Source organism: Falco punctatus, assembly GCF_963210335.1.
Source record: "Falco punctatus genome assembly, chromosome: 8".
Lineage (NCBI taxonomy): Eukaryota > Metazoa > Chordata > Aves > Falconiformes > Falconidae > Falco > Falco punctatus.
Window position 1 is genome coordinate 21,897,419 of NC_137588.1, and position 19,571 is coordinate 21,916,989.

General features: G+C 38.2%; 1 protein-coding gene across 2 annotated transcripts in view; it reads right to left on the reverse strand.

Moving 5' to 3' along the window:
* CERS6 (ceramide synthase 6) overlaps positions 1-19,571 on the reverse strand; it is a 131,166-nt gene that overhangs the window by 35,144 nt on the left and 76,451 nt on the right. For both annotated transcript variants that reach the window (XM_080398971.1, XM_080398970.1), the window contains exons 5-6: positions 5,817-5,867; positions 1,623-1,715 (exon numbers count right to left, since the gene is read on the reverse strand). In XM_080398971.1, coding sequence (XP_080255097.1) covers positions 1,623-1,715; positions 5,817-5,867 — 144 coding nt within the window. The remainder of the gene's footprint in view (positions 1-1,622; positions 1,716-5,816; positions 5,868-19,571) is intronic.

Below are 19,571 nucleotides of genomic sequence, written 5' to 3' on the forward strand. Positions count from 1 at the left end.
TCCCAAAGGCCCTTTTCAGAAGTGCACTTCAGCACTGAACCTAGATGCTGTTAGGGTAGACTCCGATTACTTTTCACATGAACAAAGCAACTAGTCAGGAATCAATTAAATATTTTTTAACGATGTATTGTACTGCAAAATTGCAGTACTGTTGCAATTGCAACAATTGCTGTTAAAATATTCCTCCCTTCCAAGGTACACAAGGAAAATAAAATATAACCAATGACACAGTGGGGAGGGCTGAATATGAATGCAGGGAGACTGATTACACACAACACAGTTCTAGAAAAATAACCTAAAAAATTTTGTAACATTGTTGCAGAGGTTTGGTTTTAGTTGATATATTGACAAATGGCTATTCAGTATTGCTGGCACCTGCAGCTTATGTATATTAGTCAATGCTACTCTTGATTTAAATTTATCTCTGCTATCATACAGCTTTGTTCAGCACTCTTTTTCTGCATCTCTGTTTTTTGAAACAATGAAGTTGTACTCATTTCAAGCTCATGACTGACAGTAAGGGATATTTAATCCTAAATTGCTTGTTTTGTTTACAGTTTACCCTCCAATATGGATTTAAGATTTGTGGATGTTTTCCTGAGTTTTCTTCTACTTCTGGAAAGATTTGGAAATTCAAATAAAGGGATATTTTTCGATACATGCAGCTCTGACACAAGATCTCCAGGAGCAGCACACTGTGGCTCCAAATAGCAAACAAATTTATTCAGGACATACTGGATTGCTCATTTACTCTTTTCAGAGTTATGCTCCTGCTAAAATTCTATTAAACAAGGATACTTCGATTAGCATAGCCTACAATCAATTAACTAAATGGCAGTAAAAGGAGGCACATAAAATATTATAAAATTCTTCCAAATGTTTTAAATAATTTTGCAACATTAACAAACCCCTGCAAGAATAGCTCAGTGGACTGTTATAGAATGACTGTTGTGCTGCCTGTTCTGCTGTGGACTAGCGCTCTCCTTGGAGGAGAGAACTTGGATGATGGAGTATGGAACAGGTTGCTACTGAAACTAGAAAAATGTTTTTTATCTGTCCAGAGTTTTATTTCCTTGATTAATATCCCCTTAATAGCAATGCTCAGCTACTTGAAATGTTATAACCGTAAAGGTAAGATTAAATGTAACATCACTTTTTTATAATAAATGTATCCCTGTTTTTAACATCCCTTTGTAGAATAAATTGAAAGCTCTCATAGATTTTACCAAAGTGATACTGTGAATTTAAGAGGTAGTCTTGCTCCATCAATGATATTTCAGCATTTAACTCTTAGAAGAAACCGTACATCTACTAGCTACTGTGTGTTCAATTCCATTTAAGTCACTGTATGAGAGCAGGTTTTTTTGGCTGCTGCTATTTCTCCTTGAATATTTGATTACTCCAGGCTCTTCTTCCCATGCAGAAAAACCCCACATCATAGTAACAAGGAACAGAGTAAGACAAGCACTTCAACACCAGTTTCTCAGTAATGAGTATCTGCAAGAGGTGGTGACTAAAAAGAACTGTATTTCCAGTTATCTGCACAGGTAATACTGGTATTCCTGAAGTCAAGATAGATATGTGCTTAAAGCTTTCAATGTTTTTAGTCCCATTGTTCTTACCTTTCTTTTGATGTCAATGAATTGAGAAAACATTAAGGACCAGTAGAATGACAATTCAACTAGGTAGTAATAATGAAGGTCAGGCATCAGTGGCTGAAATATGGAGATGAGAAAAGGTTAATAGAGTCTAACTGACATTACAGGCAGCTGAGGTATATAGGAGGCATATTTAATCATGAAGGGATTACTAAATCATACATAGGCATCCTATGTAAGAAAAATTATGATGGTTGCCTCTTTCAAACTTTGATGTCACTGGAAAAATAAAGCTCCCCAGCCTACCCTCCTCTTACGTTTTAATCTTGACAGTATTTTAATATTGTAATACCAAAAAATGATGATGTTGTCCATTTGGAACCTAGAACAAAGTAAATTCTGAGTACTCCTAAGTCTTAGTTTTGAAAGACTACTTGAAATATCTTGCTGTACATCAAAAGAAACAATGCTAGAGCAGATTAAAGTAATGCTAGTATATAATCTCATCTGCTCATGATTAAAATGTTGCGAGCTTTAGTCTACTTTTAAAGAATTTAACCATTTTCTGGGAACATGTCAATATTTGAAAAGAAGAAAATAAAATGAATTTATCCAGGCATCTTGTTTGATATACAATATGGTTAACACAGAAGTTTAAAAGTAAAAGAAATAAAAATAACAAGCCACAGGAACTTACACATAACCAAAACCAATCTGGGGTGACTTCAAAGAAGGTAACTGGTGGCATGCATAAGATGTTCAGCCCCCAGTCTAAAACAGCCAGTCCTAGGAGCTGCTCTAATTTCCATGTGATTGTGCCTCCCTGCTAGTCATGTCTTCCATTGCAGTGACAGAGAGGGACACTGGCACAGGAGAAACTCCTGAGGGCATCTCCTGTGGGGTTAGATGAACCGTAACTCTCTAGAGCAGTTTGCACTGGCAAAACCATTACATCCAAGCAGGGCATGAACTATTTCCATTGGCAAGAGGCATTTCATTTGCCTCTTTCATTACCATTCCCTTTTGCAGAGCAGTTCTTTGTAGCTCAGAAACAATCCTTAGGTGCCCACATGAATGCTTTATGTAGGTTATTTAAACATAGACACATGCTTATGCTTTATGAAAAATGTGTACACTTAAAATCAATCTTTTAAAGCCATTTCTTGGACCAATATAATATTTTTCTGACTTAGTGAGACTGCCAATAAGCATTTAATTTAGGTGTAATTAAAAAAAGGGACAAGAACATGAGCTAGCAATGAGACTACTATACTCATTATTGCAAGAGAACTCACTGGGGAAATAAAACAATAAAGATTGTCAGCTGCTTTATTAATAATATCATTAGTAATTCTAAACCCATATATATTGATAATGTAGGGAGATTCTACAGGTATCATGGTTTCCCTCCATGAAAGGATCAACAGTGTGTGTTTAACTTAGTTTAAATGTTAGGTTTCAGTTCTCCATAGATTCAAATTCAATAGGACTATTCTGTGCTTATAGGTAAATTGTCAGCAGAATGATTCATTTGACTATATTTACAGTAAGTCCAACTGGATTTCTGCAATGCTGTGTTGAGTAACTTACAAAGGATTTGTGGCAAATAAGAGATTAGAAATCTTATCCAGTTAAGAAAATAAAGCAACAAGCCCCAAACTGAAAACCCAATACTTAATTCTGATTAGCACCCAGTAGACATTTTTATCTCCGACACAATGGGTTTAATAATTACTTTTATTTGATGATTTGCTTTCTGTTGGACCCTCTCTACCAGTAGCATGATTTTAGATATAGTTAAGTTTAGTGGCCACCCTCTAAAAGTTGTATCTAACTTTCTGAATGATCTTGCTCTTCTGGTAAGTCTGGTAAATACATGTTCTTTAATCAGTAAGATTCATGGTCTTTTGTCATAAATAAATCTCTTCTTGCATGTAAACACACAAAAATAGTAGAAAACAGGACTGAAAGGTACCAGTGACTGCAGCCATATCAATTCTGACAAATGACTGTTCTTAAAATCTCGGAGAGATCAAGATTCAACATTTCCCCCATTCAACTTCTTCTGCTGCTTCGCTAATGTTATTCAGTTCACCCTCCAGCCCTTGGGTGCAATCTAAATCAGTATTTCTTATGAGGCTAAATGAACAAATCTGTTCAACCTTTCTCAGATCAAGATTTTTGGTCATTCTTGCTGAATTGTCTCCACTGAACTCTTTCCAACAGGTACACAACCTTCAAGAGCACCCAAACCTAAACACAGTTCTCCTCCCGTTCAGCCTGTCCAGGGCTCTCCACTGTCACAAGGGAATTATGCACCTTTCAGACAATACTATTCCTCATACCTTTCATACCTTCCAGTCTGGCAATGACTTTTTTTTTCTCCTCCCTGCTCTTTAGGGAAAATAAAATAAATAATAATAAAAAAGCAGCAATATGCCCTAGACAGGTTACAGGTTAGACTCCTTAAATTGTAAACTCTTTGCTGGAGCTATTGCAATTCAGTGTCAATTATATTTGGATAGCAGCTAGTACAATGCCTCAATGATCCCTATCAAGACTCCTGGATGCTGAACTAAAGAAAAAAAAAAAAAGCATTTTAAACAAGCTCAGGTTTAGAATTAGAATCAGACTAATTAAAAAAGATACCAAAAGTTATCCTCAGAAGTTATTAAAAACTTTGAAGACCATCTTAGTAGGTCGTATTTGAAACTTTTGTTACCTCTGATTTTAACAAAAGAGAAAACTGCACTTCATAATTTTAATCTCTTGTTGCCTTCTGTTATACAGAGGGCACTAAGAAAATAGGTGGCTCTTGGCTCTCCCAAGTACATTCCTAGCCCATACACATGATGATACTTTTTCTTTGAAAGGGCTACCTTACTGTTATTATCATTAATAATAAAAGGGGACACTGAATTAATTCACTGATTTTCATAACATCCATGTTGAAAGTCACTTTTATCAGGCTAGGAGGCAAAATAAGGCAGTGGTACAGCCAAGGCAGAGTTCAGGAGTTAGCATTTTTGAAAAATACCTTGAATCCTTTAGAGCAGGTTGACTGCTCTGTTTAAATACATCCCATACTTTAACAACTATGTCCAGTAGCACAAACTAAGGGAAAGCACAGGACAGGTTTCTCAAAGCTGTTAGGGTATGCAAATTTTGAAAGCCACTGTTCAACCAGATAATGATAGATAAAATTTCTACCCTTCTTTCACATCTCCTGCTCCTTCTTCCCCTGGCAGAGAATAGTTTCTGGAGTTGTAGGGCTACAGTTAATCCTAGTGTTACTGCAGCACCTGCATGTTATTTGAACAGCTGTCTTCTGTGCAACATGGCCAGAACTTGGACATAGGAATTAAATATTCCTGGAACTAGTTAAAACCTTAGCAGTGCAGTAAGGAATAAGTATACTGTTATTGTTCTTCTGAAGATTTTTTAAGGAAACCAAATTTCAAATAAACAAAATTTTTTTGAAAACTGAAAGAGGGAATGAGTGCAGCAGGACACAACCCGAAAGGGCATTTTCACTCTTACAGTGGCATTCTTCTCCTTAGTAAAGGAGATAAATTACTTAAGTCCTTTTTTGAAGTTAAGTTCTAATACTTTGACCTAGAACAGAGAGAAACACTGTTGCTTTTTGAATCCATGAAAATACAGGCATTGCTGAAAATAAAAACTTGAAACTAATCTCGATTCTCTCATTAATTTTACCTTCTTTCATTGCAGGCTTTCATGAGGCGAGGACCAGACAGACCTCATATAAGTGCCTAAAGGAGAAACCTACCTTCTCTCTTCAGACTCCTCTTTGATGATACCAACTGCCAGGGATTAAGTCTCACTCTGTATGCAGTATAACAACTATGAGAACAATACTGGCTTTTCCCAACCAATTGAATCTCAGGCTTAGTTAAAACTTTCACTATCCTCAGAACTTTGTACAAAATGACCATTCTACCACCATTGCAGATGTCTGCTTTCATGGTTAGATATCCCAGGTCTGTTTTCAGAGCCTGTGCTTCATTTCAAAACAGGCGTGACAGCTGTATTCATCTTTCCCAACTTGAACTGAAGCAAGATGGGGAGCATCTAGCAATGTTCTGAAATGCTGAGTAGCTCATTCACACTAACATATTGACACAAAGATCCACTATACTAAAAACAGAGCTCTGCAGATGTGTAATGTTTGTTTTTAGGCAGCAGTGTAACTTTTACCTGATATGGATACCCGTTCCAGCACTGTCTGGTATTCCAGAGCCAGGGTGTCTGAGAGAGAAAAAAAGAAAGAAAAAAAAAAAGTCTGTACACACCATTTTGGGCAATATAAATGTATATGGTTAATACAATTGAAGGACAAAACTACATGAACAGCTTAAAATTTGCAGATTTTGATAGAGGCTATAAAAACAGCATACAACAAGGAAATTCCTCAGTTTCATAGCATGAATTAGAGCAACCTGCCTGTTCACAGAGTTTTTTGGTTGGTACCCCATGACCTTACTTTTGCAGGAGTACAGGCTGAATGTAATCAGCTTGTGCTTAGGTGGTCAGATCTCACATTATCTTCTCAACAGCACAGGAAATCTTGGCCTCAGTCTGCCAACATTCAAATATTTTTAAAGAATGTTCCTTGCATATGCTGTTACATATAAGCATCCTTCCATACAGGATCCACCCTTTATCCCAGTCACATCAGCTCAAGATATGAAATCATATCTTTTGCTTTCCTGGCTAAAGACGTGACAGTCCAGAGATGACAGATATTGCTATCACACAGAAAAGAGTCTGATATGTTAGGGCAACTTGAAAGCTGCCAGAGACAAATTTACTGTAGCATGCATCTACAGACTCATACATTGCAAAAAGCTGAGCAAACTAAAAGACTTGGGAACATGCAGCTCTGTTATGCTTCCTGTTTCTTTGCTGCTTGCACAAGATTTGTGTGATTATTTCTTTTTCAATGCCACAAGAAAGCCATTTAAATCCTTTCTCATAGGCATGCTGTTTCTTTCAGAGTTCTTTAGTGTTTATCCCTTTTCTGTGCAACTAAATGGATTTGAGATAGAAAATACCATGTGGGCAAGCTCTTCTACCCAACTTACTCAACCATTAAGTATTTCCACATTGTGTAAGAAGAATATGATCAAATCAACAGCTACCAAGCAGCCGCATTTCCCTTTTTGTGCATAAGCAAAAACAGATATGCATGTCTTGCAAAGCACTGCTGCATCTCAGGTTCTGGCAGTATCTGGACTTTGAGAAGCACTTGTTTACAGTACAAGTACCCACCCACTAGGTATCTCACTAGAAACATGAAAGAAAACTGTGGATTCAAGATCTTTGTGCAACTCCTTTACACAACCTTAAGTGCTTTACAGCCAAGTATAAAGGGGGAAGAACATCATCAGTAAATCTCCTGGATTAAGGCACACCTACCTTTACAGCATTGAATGCTCGTGCAAGATTACATTTTTTTTTTAAATAAATCCTTATTGCATGAGTGAGGGCATTTTAGTGTTCTCACCATCAGGTGGAGCAGTTCAGCTCAGGCAAAGCAAAATAAACTCGTGCAAAATACAACGGGTGGGTGTTGAACCAAATAAAATGAACACTAGGCAGAATGTTAAAGCCTCAGGCTGAGAATCAGACTAGGTAGGAAGGATTTGTATCATATCAAAAGACAAGTTAAATGCTAGTCAGAATTATAGCCCAATTTCCAACTGATACTTAAGTTCTAATTGTGATTTGTTTTATAGAAGACCCTTATAGCCTTTTTTTAACAGTGATCTAATATGATTACTGAAGGCTCTTCATAGTTTTTTAATGTGTCTTTCACATGGAAAATAAGATGAAATAAAACTTGCACAACCATACCCCCAGTGCTCCTGAAATGGCAAGGAATCATCCCTACAGTAACCTGAGCAGTATACCAACAGTTAAAGTAACAGACCTAGAGTTCTGATATTCCTCTCATAAGGATGTGTAAGAACAATTAAAGTCCATCCAAGCTTCTCCTTCCCTCCATTAAGAATAATTATTTTATGCAAGCAATTTATTTGTTCAAACATCTCCACAGTATTTACTGTGCTGAGTTCCCCTCATTTCACACAACAAAAAAGGTCTTTGGAAACAGCCACAGCCCCTCTGCAAGTGTTACTAATATGCAGAATCTAAAATATTTCTGTCTGACAGCTGCCTAAATTAGATCCATTCAAATATTGCAGGATAATTCATAGTTTTAGCCAGGCTTGAAAAGCTCTGTCTTTCATATCAGATTCAACAAGAGATAAGAGATGCTTCCTACCCAATTATTTTGCTACATAAATTAGAGGTGCTAGCAAAATGCAGTTTTCTCTTTCAAATATTGTGACATCTTAAGGCTTCTTCAGAAAGGTGCTTGCTGTAGGAGCTGCAGATACAGAGGTTTATGTTCCATTAAAATGCTGAATGCTAAATAAAATAGGCTTCACTAGAGGAACCTATAACCACAAAGCTTCAAAGGATACCACACACTGACAAAGTAACATATGTATTAAGTCTCAAAGACCAACACATTGCAGAACATCTGCCTTTTCTGAGCCATGTAAGGCTCAGAAAGCCACACTGCCACCTCAAAATGCTTCTGAGGAGCTGTTTGGAAACCTGATGGATCCTATGTGAGCAACAGTGCCTAAGACAGCAGTGCACCTACAACACGTTCTTACACCTCTTTCCTCCCCACTCTCCCACCCCCTTGACTTGCCTGGCATCTCTGAGTAGACTAACAGTTGTAGCAGCAAGAGGACTTTGCTTATACTTGTCCTGGAGGATTTCAGGGAAGAGGTAAAGGGTGAGCTTGGTTTAAGCACAACATTCCCCTCTGACCTCCAGAATGAACACAGTCCTAGGCTGAACCTAACTTCTCCATGTAGACCATGATTATAGTTGGAGCAAGAAGCATTTTTTTTTAGTGCTCTGTGAACCTCATAACTGTGGCATACCCTGTTGCAGGCTTCAGCAGGAAGAAGAAAATCCTAAAAAAGCCCACACAGTCTGCAGTGTGACTGCACCTAGACACCTAGACACACTGGAGAAGGGTGGATTAATGAAAAAAGACCTAATACCGGCATTCTCAGGGCTCAGCTGAGCTCTGTGTGTGCTCACAGGATATGTATGTGAACTTCCTCACACCAGGCAAGCTCACCATGGAGCAGAGCCCAGCTCTTCCTGGAAAGTCCCATGATAGACAGGGAGAAAAATTCAGTACCTTGGCTTTGCAACAGATCCTTTCTTGATTAACATAAAAAGTGTGCTACTGTTTCCACTACTACCTGTGGAATATCCAAATTTCCATTTTTACTTCTTGTTCTCAGTATATAATCTCCGAGGAAGGGAGGAACTGGGGACTGGAAAAGAGAGGAAATGCAAGATCCTGATAACAAAAAGGCACCCTTAGGCTAGAAACAGAACACTAAAAACTTCAGTACCAATTATGTCAGGCACAAAGCACCAGCCTTACAACACTGACACTCTCCCTTACAGAACATAAAGGAGTTCAGATGGAAATGTAAGCTTTACCACACTTTGGTTCAGTGCCTAATCAGTGAAGTATCAATGACAGAGAAGGATGATAAACAGCTGTTGACTGTTGTTATTTACAGCTCTATTATTTTCTTTTTCTTACAGAAAGATGTCAAAAGCCACATCAAACCTCTCTCCAACTCCATTGAAGCGAGCAATTTTAAAGAACTCCTTCAGAAATAAAACTTCTCTTGAGACAAGGGAATGACTGAGGATTTGGGGGAAATAAAAAAACAAATTACCTGAGGTGTCTGCATGCTTAGCTAGAAGCTTGGGGTTGTTTTGCATCTATTGTCCCATTCACTTATCTTTAGAGAAAGCGATTAATTGGGCCCTGGCTTTCAGAAGACCCAAAGCAATTAAAACCTGCATGTCTTGCTCAAAGCACTGCTAGTAGCTATTATGTCAAAGGTCAGTTTTGATAGTAAAAGGAGAGAAAAAAACCCAACTTTGTGACCAGTTCCCTACACAGCTGATCTAGCTGAAAGGTATTTTTGTGTGTATTTTATCAGGGAGGCAATAGGTGCACCTGATGAGGTATTATTTTAAAATTTTAAATTTAAAATTATTTTAAAATTTTAAAATAACAAGGTAAATTTTGGTTCATCATATAGTAATATACATCAAATACATCAAAATAACTAAGAATACTCCCCTCTCATCCATATGTACCCAGCAGAATCAACTGAGTATAGGAAACACACAAAGGCCACAGGCTAGGTTCTCAAACAGGTGGAGGGGAGCTGTGTATGTCATGAGCAACTACTTTCCCACACATATCCCATCAGATACATGTATGTCATGGGTGTAAGTGAATTCCACGTACATTTTATAGAATCAGGTTTTGACTGTAAATGTAAATATATATACACAGAGGTCACATAAATTTGCAAAATAACTGCTTTTGGGCAGCTAAAGTTACTTCCATGCTTTATCTCACTGCAAGGTGCTATATCAGCAATGGAGTAATTTTTCCTTGTTCCCAGCACAACTAGAACTCCCGATATGCAAGTTGTACCCACAAGCACTGGTGTTGCTTTGCCCGTGGAAGTGTGAGCCTATAGATAAACAAGAGACATGCAGAAACTGAGTACAGTGTTCCTGGCACTCATTTTTCCTTTTTGTGGTCCACAAACATGAAACAAGAAACATATTGTAGAAACACTTCCAGAAGTACATCTCCATGCCTCATGACAGCAAAACCCAGCTCTCCACAGAGCAGCTTCTGCCCCAGCAGAAAGAGCTGTTATGTGCCCAATTTACTCCTGACCACACGAGCATGTTGTAACTCCCAAAGGGATTATTCCTAAATTCCCAAATAAGTAAGAAAAATATTCTGACTTTTCCAGCAGATAAAAGAAATACAATCTGCTTGCTGTTTTTATCAAATACAGCATGTAAAAATCTAGGCACATCATGAGAGAATCCCCACATCTCACAAAAGCTTATTTATGCTCAAAACCACATTTCAAACCAAAATGAGACATCCTCAGTCCAGAAAAAGATTTTAACTTGCTGTTGAAATTAGAAAACTTTTGACCCTGTAAAACAAAACCAGCACAATACAGAAATCCTCAGCATTCACTGCGTATATGCTTACTACTCCGCAGTCTCACAAGGACAAGATTATATCTGGCTTGGTTAACGTATTTGGATACCGCTTTACATAACTTGTCTCCAACAGCAACAAGCAATATTAAGTGGAACAGAAATTAGCACTATTAATTAAAGTCAAGATAAGACATATGTCTGGCAAAGTTCTACCCACCTAATTTATTTAGGGCTTATATGGGCAAAGATATCTCATGGTATTTGCATGACGCCTTTCATCAAGCTAGAGCAGTTCCTTGCTCTTCACAGAAACAACTGAGGCCAGAAGATTTCCTCTCGATCAGCATTTAACTAGCCCCTTAAATGCTGTATGCAATTTGCTCTTACTCCTAGACCTAACATTCACTGTCTGATACACACATATGATGTATGACAGATATATATACTCTTTTCCTCAACAGCAGCTGCCTTCTCCCACAGCAGGCAGAACACCATCTTCTGCTCCTGTGGACTGATGCTTCACCATATTCTGAGATTTACTTCTTATCCACCTAAGAGTACAATTGAAACAGCAGAGGAGAAGGAGACTACAATCTTTCTGTTGACTGGCAAATATAGAAATATTTAATACTTTTCACCTCTTTTTTATTACCTAGGTACTGAAAATTACAAGCTTTTAAGAAACAGCACATTTCATAACATCAGCAGAAAGACAATTATTCATAATTAACAGTTGTTCTGGGGTGTTGGGTTGTGGTTTGGGTTTTTTTTTGCATTTGATCTTTTATGCATTTAAATTAAATAGTGTCTCAATGTTCACTTTTTTCCCGATTATGGTTGGGGATTATAGTAATTCTTTTTTTTTTTTTTTTTGATATATTAATAAGCATTCCTCTTGCACATCACTTAGTTGAATAAGCACTTGCTTAGAGGGGAATTACTCAAATCACTTGAATTTTTTCCTGCAACACCTGCATGCTCTTGGTATGGTATGCTGAATGGCTGCTGACATTAGAAAACCAGATTACCAGGCAGCACAAAAAGAATCCTTCTGTTGTTTCCCATGCCAGGGGCTCTATGTTCTAGTGTAAAAATGACTCCACCAATTTATGGTAAAACCAAGAGATTTTTTTAATAAATTAATCGCTTAGCTGTAAATTCCACAGTGACCCTGCATTTCCTTCCCCATCTTACTTGGCTCAATGTGAATCTGTGTAAGTGTAGACTACTGCAGCCTTTCTCTCTTAAGGAGAGTACATATCCATGAAAACATTTGCTTCCGCATATAATGTAGAAACTAATACACTTTTTTTTCCTCTTAACTACAGAAAAACACCTCAGTATTAATTGCTGTAAAACAAGTCACAGTTTTATAAGTCACAGAAAGTGACCTTTCTTTTTTCACAAGTATCAATATTTAGCAGCATTTTTCTCTCTAGCAGAAAGAAAACTGAATTCTTCCACTTTTTCCTTGATTTTTAGAAAAAGTTTTATAAAGGAACCACCAGAATGTTTTGAGTCAGTTATGTGCCCATACTTTTCCAAAGTTTCTATCATCTTCCACTAAGTTTGCCTGGCCTTCAGATTTATGATGTCTTGGAAACTTTCTCTGATTACCTAGAAATCTGGGGGTTTTTGTTGCGATCCTCTGAAAAATAACCCTGGATAAGACAGGATCTGAACCATGTTAACATCATCCCTTGCTATTGTATTTGTTTTGCTACTACTTAAGCATTTCTCATATTAAAGTCTTATCGATTTAAAAAAATATACCAGTTAGTTTCCAGTCTTTGCTGGTCGCCTGTGCCAGGCATTGAGGGCACATCCATAGCAGCAAATGATGCCAACAGCACTGACTAGTATTTTTTATGGCAGGTTGAATTGCAGAATAAATGACTCTCTGCAAGCACCAGTGTTTAGTTACCTACACATTAAAATTAAGTATACTTCCCTCTACCCACAAAAGCACAAAATTCTGACAAAAGACCATGCTGGGAACAAAGAGAACTCAGTCCTTCCAGTGACTGGTGATTTGACTTGGGATGCAGTTGCTTCTCACACCAGTAATAGCATTTTCATAAATTCTTCACAGACCCAAGCAGTCTTTCGTATTTCTTGGCACAGCTGACAACAGAAGTGAAGACAATGTGACACATTGCCGATGAACCTCCCGAGGTTCTCCTCTCATATAATGTGTGCAAGCAAGCTGTTACAGGTTTCTGCAGAACTGTTTTTTTTAATTTTTTTCTCAGGAGCTCAGTGCTTTGTTTCTGCAGAAATAAGGTGTCTAGGGGGAAAAATACTTTTGCAATGAAAAGCACTCAGCCTTTCCTCTCAGCAATCTGCACTGCTGATTTCCAAATGTAATTAAAACTGATACGTCTACTAATTGGAAACTATAAAATATACGGAAGGACACATAAGAGGCCAAGATTAACAATGATCACTTGAAGATGCACTTGACATTTCAAATACAGATATGTGTGTTTGCATAAAAATATTTTTAGAAAAAATATGAATTCAAGTTTGGATTTATTTACATAAAATGATGTCTGAAAGAGGCGGAGTAAGCTCCATGCACTGCATACATCCACTTTTCTCTTTAAAAGTATGATATACAGAGATCTGGTGTTTATGTCTTGTGCTGATGAATGCGCAATTTCAAGTTCCAAATGACATGGAAAATGAAGATGGCGAAAGGAACAGATAATCCCAGAGAATCCAGAAGGGTCCTACTATTGAAGCATTGCATGCATTGAACAGAAGAGAACATTCCAGCTGGAGAAGCTGATGGCTGTAGCGTCTCTTTCCCCTGCTCTGACTAGCCAGCCACCAGCCCCCTTACTAGGCCCAGCCACCAAAATATTTGCTTTCATGCGTGTGTACCTTCTTCCTCTGACATTTCCTCTGCTAGTTGCTTTGTAGTAAGCAAAACTTTTTAAAACTTTTGCCTTCATGTGTAATGGTAATGTTTTCAAAGACTATTTTGTCATGAGCAAGCTGGGCAGCCAGTGGTGCTATGACAGTTTAGAGGCGCTGAAGGTTTGTATAAATATTGTAGAAGCCAGGCTAAAGTTCCTATTCATTTGCAGGTAACAGGTTTCCCAGTGACACTGCTCAATGTATTTTGTAGTTACTCTATCTGCACAGTAAGAAGAGTGCATAAAAAGTAGTGGACACATTTGGCCGAGCACTCCGGATGCCTGATGACACTTTAGTGAAGCAAAGCTACTGGCTTTACAGCTGCCTTGTATTTTTTGATCAAAGAGCCAGACCACATCAATTAGCCTAGAATTTCCATCTAAGAGGATATTTTTGAATTTATTTTATAAAAAAAAAAAACAAACCAACAACACGCAAGTGTAGGTCTGGAATTCGTTTGTAAAGAGAGAGTGCTGAGGTTTACACTTGGCAAACCGTACCTTGATAGGAGGGTGACCTGTATAAAATGATGCCTTTATGAGACCAGCAAAAATCCCAAGTGCAAATTATTAAAACTTAAATAGGTCAGTTCACTCCTGGTAGATCATTGCAGAGCTGCATGATTTCAGAGTACTCCTCATATTTCTACAGGATGCAGCTTCAACTAAGCTCCACAGTTTCCAGTGCTCTGTGCTCTGATACTACAGTTACTCAAAGGCATACAGGAAGGTGGTTAATAATTAAACTAATCATTATATATTTACTTTCTGTAATTATAGCTCCTATCTGTGGCTGCTCTGCTGGATGACTACATCTGTCCGACTCTGGCCAGCTGCTGACTTCCATGCCATGTGCTAATGAGAAGTGTTTACCACATCCCTCATCATACTCCTAACGCTGACTTTTGGAAATTCCCAGGGAGCTGCTTTCCCTTGTGGGGTTCACCGCGTGCCATAAGGGCTTGCTTCACAGACATATAACATGCTCCATCACTACACGCAGCCCACAAAGGGAGACAAAGTCAATTTTTAATAATAACAAAATGACAACTCCTTATTAAGTGAGTACTGGGGCACAATTTCAAGCACAAACCCAGATGTTTATGACTGTGGTATTTACAAACCTACACTGCCTACTGAAAAAAAGTTGTATAAAGAAGAACCAAAGAAAAGTCCCCTCCACCTTCCACTCTTCCAATGGTTGTGTTTTGCTCTACATTTGTGTAGGCACATTGCAGCAAAAGGTCTCAAAATCATCCCCGACAGTCTGAAAATTAGGAAGTTATTGCAATTGCAGAATTTCTGATAGGAAATACAGGATCTCTCCAGTTCACAGGGCCAAGATTTATTCCCAGAGAGGCAAGGGTGTGTTTGAACCACACAGTGCCATTACAGGCAGCCAGTGAGGAAGCCTTTGAGCAGAGAACCCCTCACTCTCAGTGCTGCTACTAAAGCCCTGACAGAAGAGCTGACTGCTTCTAAATACAGAGAATACCAAGTCCCACCTGATGACCGAGGGAGCAGAGCTCCTTCAGACAGGTTGCTGGAACGGGTGGGCCAAAATCAGCCCATCTCCAGCCACACTAGTGTGATTGCAACTAGATAAGGACCCATTTCTAAAGCACTTCAGTCACTGGGCACAGCTAGAACAGGTATAACTCTGAGCAACAATGAGTAAGGACAGACTAAAGTAGCCTCTTCCTCTCCCACTCCTGCAACCGTTGCATTTTTCTGAGGTTAGTGCATATATATACAGCATCAGGGCAATTCACCTGTGGGGCTGCAGGTCTTTACTACTGAACTACTTCTTGATGTATTTAATAATGTCACAAGTACTAAGTACTGCCTGGAAAAAGCCCAGTGAGAAAATCTCTCTCATATTTTATTCTCCTCTAACAGAATGAGAACAGGGAGGAAAGTTAAGTAATTTTAATGTAAAAGCACAGTTTGCAAGGAAATCTTTCCTGCTCAGTTCTGAGTCAGTGGCCATGATAACATTTACTTCAATAGAGCAAAGGAAGACAGTCAAAATATTTTCCCAAGCCTTTAAAAATATCTCAACCTACATAAAATTTTATGTCCATCTCCTCTTTGTTTTTCACCTTCCCCTCCCCACTGACACAAACCTTTTATTGTTTCCATTTGTCATCCGCCTGGTGGATCTATTCAGACATAACTTTTGGTGGTCTTCTGCAACTGATCTATTAAAACAACTACCAGCAACAGGAGCAGCTGGTAGAGATGAGAACAAAGGAACTATACTTATAACTACAGAATTAGTATTAAGTTTTAGTATAAAACCATAAACAGTAAATTTTGGCCACATCAAAAACCTAGAGTAACTACGCAAGAGGAGAGAGTTGGTTTTTCCTCAGTTTCTTGAGTCTACAAATCTTGGGAATGGGACAGGGCAACAAACAAAACCCAGAATCCCTGGGGAAACTCCTTAAGTCACATGTGAGATAATAGCAGTTAAAAAACAGAAGCAAAACTCTAAATTAGATTTGAACTTAAAGCATTATTTCTCTGCTAACTTCTGTCATTGTTCAACAGCCAGTAGCTAAGACCATCAATAAGCAGGAGAAATGAGAAAGCTCTCAGAGGTGTAAGAGAGTAACAATGGAAGGCAATAAAATACAAACCCACAAACCCCAACACCTCACTGATAATGTACTTAATTAACTGGCAAGCTTCTTTTTCCTACCACTTTAAGGGTAAAGTGAAGCAGCTTTATGACTTGAAGCCCTTATAGTGAAAAAATACATATTGTTCTACAGGTTATACTAGCTTAAATGAGAATACAGCTATCCTGCTTCACGTCACTGCCCCAATAGCGAGTTCAACTCAATAATGGCAACTCAAATAACCAGTCAAATTATTAATAACCTGCTTTTATATTCAAATGTGTACTCTTTGCTTGGGTTTAATTAGCTGCGGAAAATAGGACGGCTTCATTTGTAAGACAAGCAAAACATGAAAAGCTCCTGGCAATAGAGAAGTGCTGTGCTGAATACTTTGCTACAGGTATGAATGAGCCATCTTAGTTTCCAGATGAATTAAAACTATTTTTATCATTAAATTGCCCAAATATAACACTTGGGGAAGTACTTCTTCTAGATCTGCCATTTTAATGTATAGAACACTGAAAAATATGTATCTTTCAGAAAGCTAAACTGTCAAGAAGATGAATACTGTGCTGAAGTCAAAATTGGCAAACATTCCACAGGGGGACACAAGGTCTGGTGGCCACTCTTTCACTGCCCTGAACAACAGCGTAATGTACAACTAGTAAAGATGCTGTGTATGGCTCAGTACCAGCTTAACTTTCCAAACTTCTGATTACAGACAATTTACTTATTTCTCTGATGTTATTAAATACCCTCAGCTGGATTCCAAGCAGATAAAGTGAAATTCAATTCTAGATACATTTTTTTAAATTAGTGTGTTGCTTTTCCTCCCCAGGTTTATGTAAAATTTGCCCCCATTGCCTACATTTAAAAGTCCTGTTGCCATCAGTGTCCAGTTACTGAATTAGGATGTCGCTGATATTCTCCTTTTGCTTGCTTCTTTCAAAAACCTGTTTCCTTTCAGGCACAAATAAATTCTGTTACCTGGCTTAGCTTCGTCCTCTTTTGCCTGTACCAGTCATTACCTTAACGTCCAACAGTTTACACAATGAGTTATTTCCTAAGCTGACTGGCTTTCTCTCACAAATCCTCATTATCCAAAATCCATTAATTTTCCTTGTTGATGTACACTGAAGTGTTGGAGTAATTTAAAGTAGCTTCTCCGCTGACTTTGATCCTTTTCACAGCATGACTCACGATTTACATCTCAGACATCCAAAGCATTCTATTAATCTCTCCTAAATGCCCTCAACAATTTTTACACTCTTTTGAAGAGATATCTGAAACAAATTCCTTTTCCATTAGATAGGATCTAACGTTGGTCTTACTGGAAACCTTTATCCACTCATGATGCTTATTTGAAAATGCAGTATGGCATTTCTCCTTTTTCACAACAGCATCCTTCAGAAGACTCTGGCACAAGTGCTCTTTCCTGCTCACACAGTGAATTAGAAATTGTTTCATTTCGCACCTAATGCTCAGCCCTACTTTCATGGAAAGGAGTAAAAGCATGATTGGATTTTAACATCCAAAATTTTTTTAGTGTCACTACTTCCATCACTTACAGACTGGTTTTGGCTGAGATAGCAATGATTTTCTTCCTAGTAACTAGCACGGGGCTATGCTTTGGGTTTGTGCTGGAATAGTGTTGATAATACAGGGGTGTTTTCATTATTCCTGAGCAGCACTTACCCAGAGTCAAGGCCTTCTCTGCTCCTTATCCCACCCCACCAGGCAAGCAGGCTAGGGGTGCACAAGAAGTTGGGAGGGGACACAGCTGGGACAGCTAATCTCAGCTGACCAAAGGGATATTCCATACCATATGACATCATACTCAGCATATATATAAAGCTAGGGAAGGAAGAAGGAAGGGGGGACACACGTTCAGAATAATGGTATTTTTCTTCCCAAATAACAGCTATGTGTGATAAAACCCTGCTTTCCTGGAGATGGCTGAACACCTGCCTACCCATGGGAAACAGCAGATGAATTCCTTGGTTTGCTTTGCTTGTGTGTGTGGGTTTTGCTTTACCTATTAAACTGTCTTTATCTCAACCCTGAATTTTCCGACTTTTACACTTCCTACTCTCTCCTCCATCCCACCAGGGGAGAGTGAGTGAGCAGTTGTGTAATGCTTGGTTGCTGGCTGGGGTTAAACCATGACACTCAGCAATTTGTCTTCCAATTAAAAAAAACAAACATACAAACAAAAAAAAAAAACCAAAAAACTCCAAGTCAATTTTTTAAAGCAAGTAAAATCTGCCAAAAGCAGGCTTCATTTTCTCCTTGAGTGGCAAACATATCACATTATCCCTCTGTTAATAGCACAGTAAAATATCAAATATCAGCACTGTGTTAAAAGGGCTCCAGAGTGGCCTCTGACATTCTTCATTTAAATGAAAGTATTTATTCAGTACTGGGCAGATAAGCTCACTGAACAACAGTAATTACAAGGTTTCAATAATAGATAATATAACAACCTTTCAGGTATAACACAGGAAGGAAACACCACAATAGACGCAGACCAGACTAGAAGAAGTGCCCAGCTGAATGCCTGCTTCAAATAATTCAAGAATAAAGGAGACAGAGGGCAGCAGCAAGGGCTCTGGAGGCAAACCTCCTGCTTCCAGCTCTTGCCATGTTGTTGTTTTCTAAAGTCAGTCCTGATTTAAGCCAAGGTGGTAGAAATTTCACAAACTCATGCTTTGGTATCTCAATGTTAAAACCAGAAACATTTAGCCTGGTTTAAGTAGTCTTATTCTAAGAATCAGATAGTTATATATATTCCAAACAGCAACGTAGATATTTCTGAGAGGCTGTTTCCTGTATTATTTTGTTCTGCAAAATATCTAGTGCATATACTACAAATAGCTTCATGAAAAATTAGATGCAGCAGGTATGGCAAGAGGAGTTGGAAATGATAAATGAAATACTGACTATTGTAATGCAGCTCATTTTTCATTTTCTTCTGGTCCAAATGATGTAAACAGCACGTAACATGTTCTGCGAATGGCTTTCCAATAGCTGAGAAACTTTTACAACAGAATCAAGTCTGTTCTATTGCTAGAAAGACTGAAAACTGTCTAGGACACTGGACATTTTCAATACAGCAATTTATTTTTCAGTCTGGCAGCTGCTGGTGTTTTGCAGTACATTTTAAAAAAAATCAATTTAGACCTTCTAAAATTGACTCCTACCCATGATGAATCTCTATAGTAACATGAATCCAAAGTTAAAAAAGCTACAGCTACCAACTCCTGCCTTGGGGAACTCAGTGATTACAGGTGATCTTTGGTGTAGCATACCTTCCA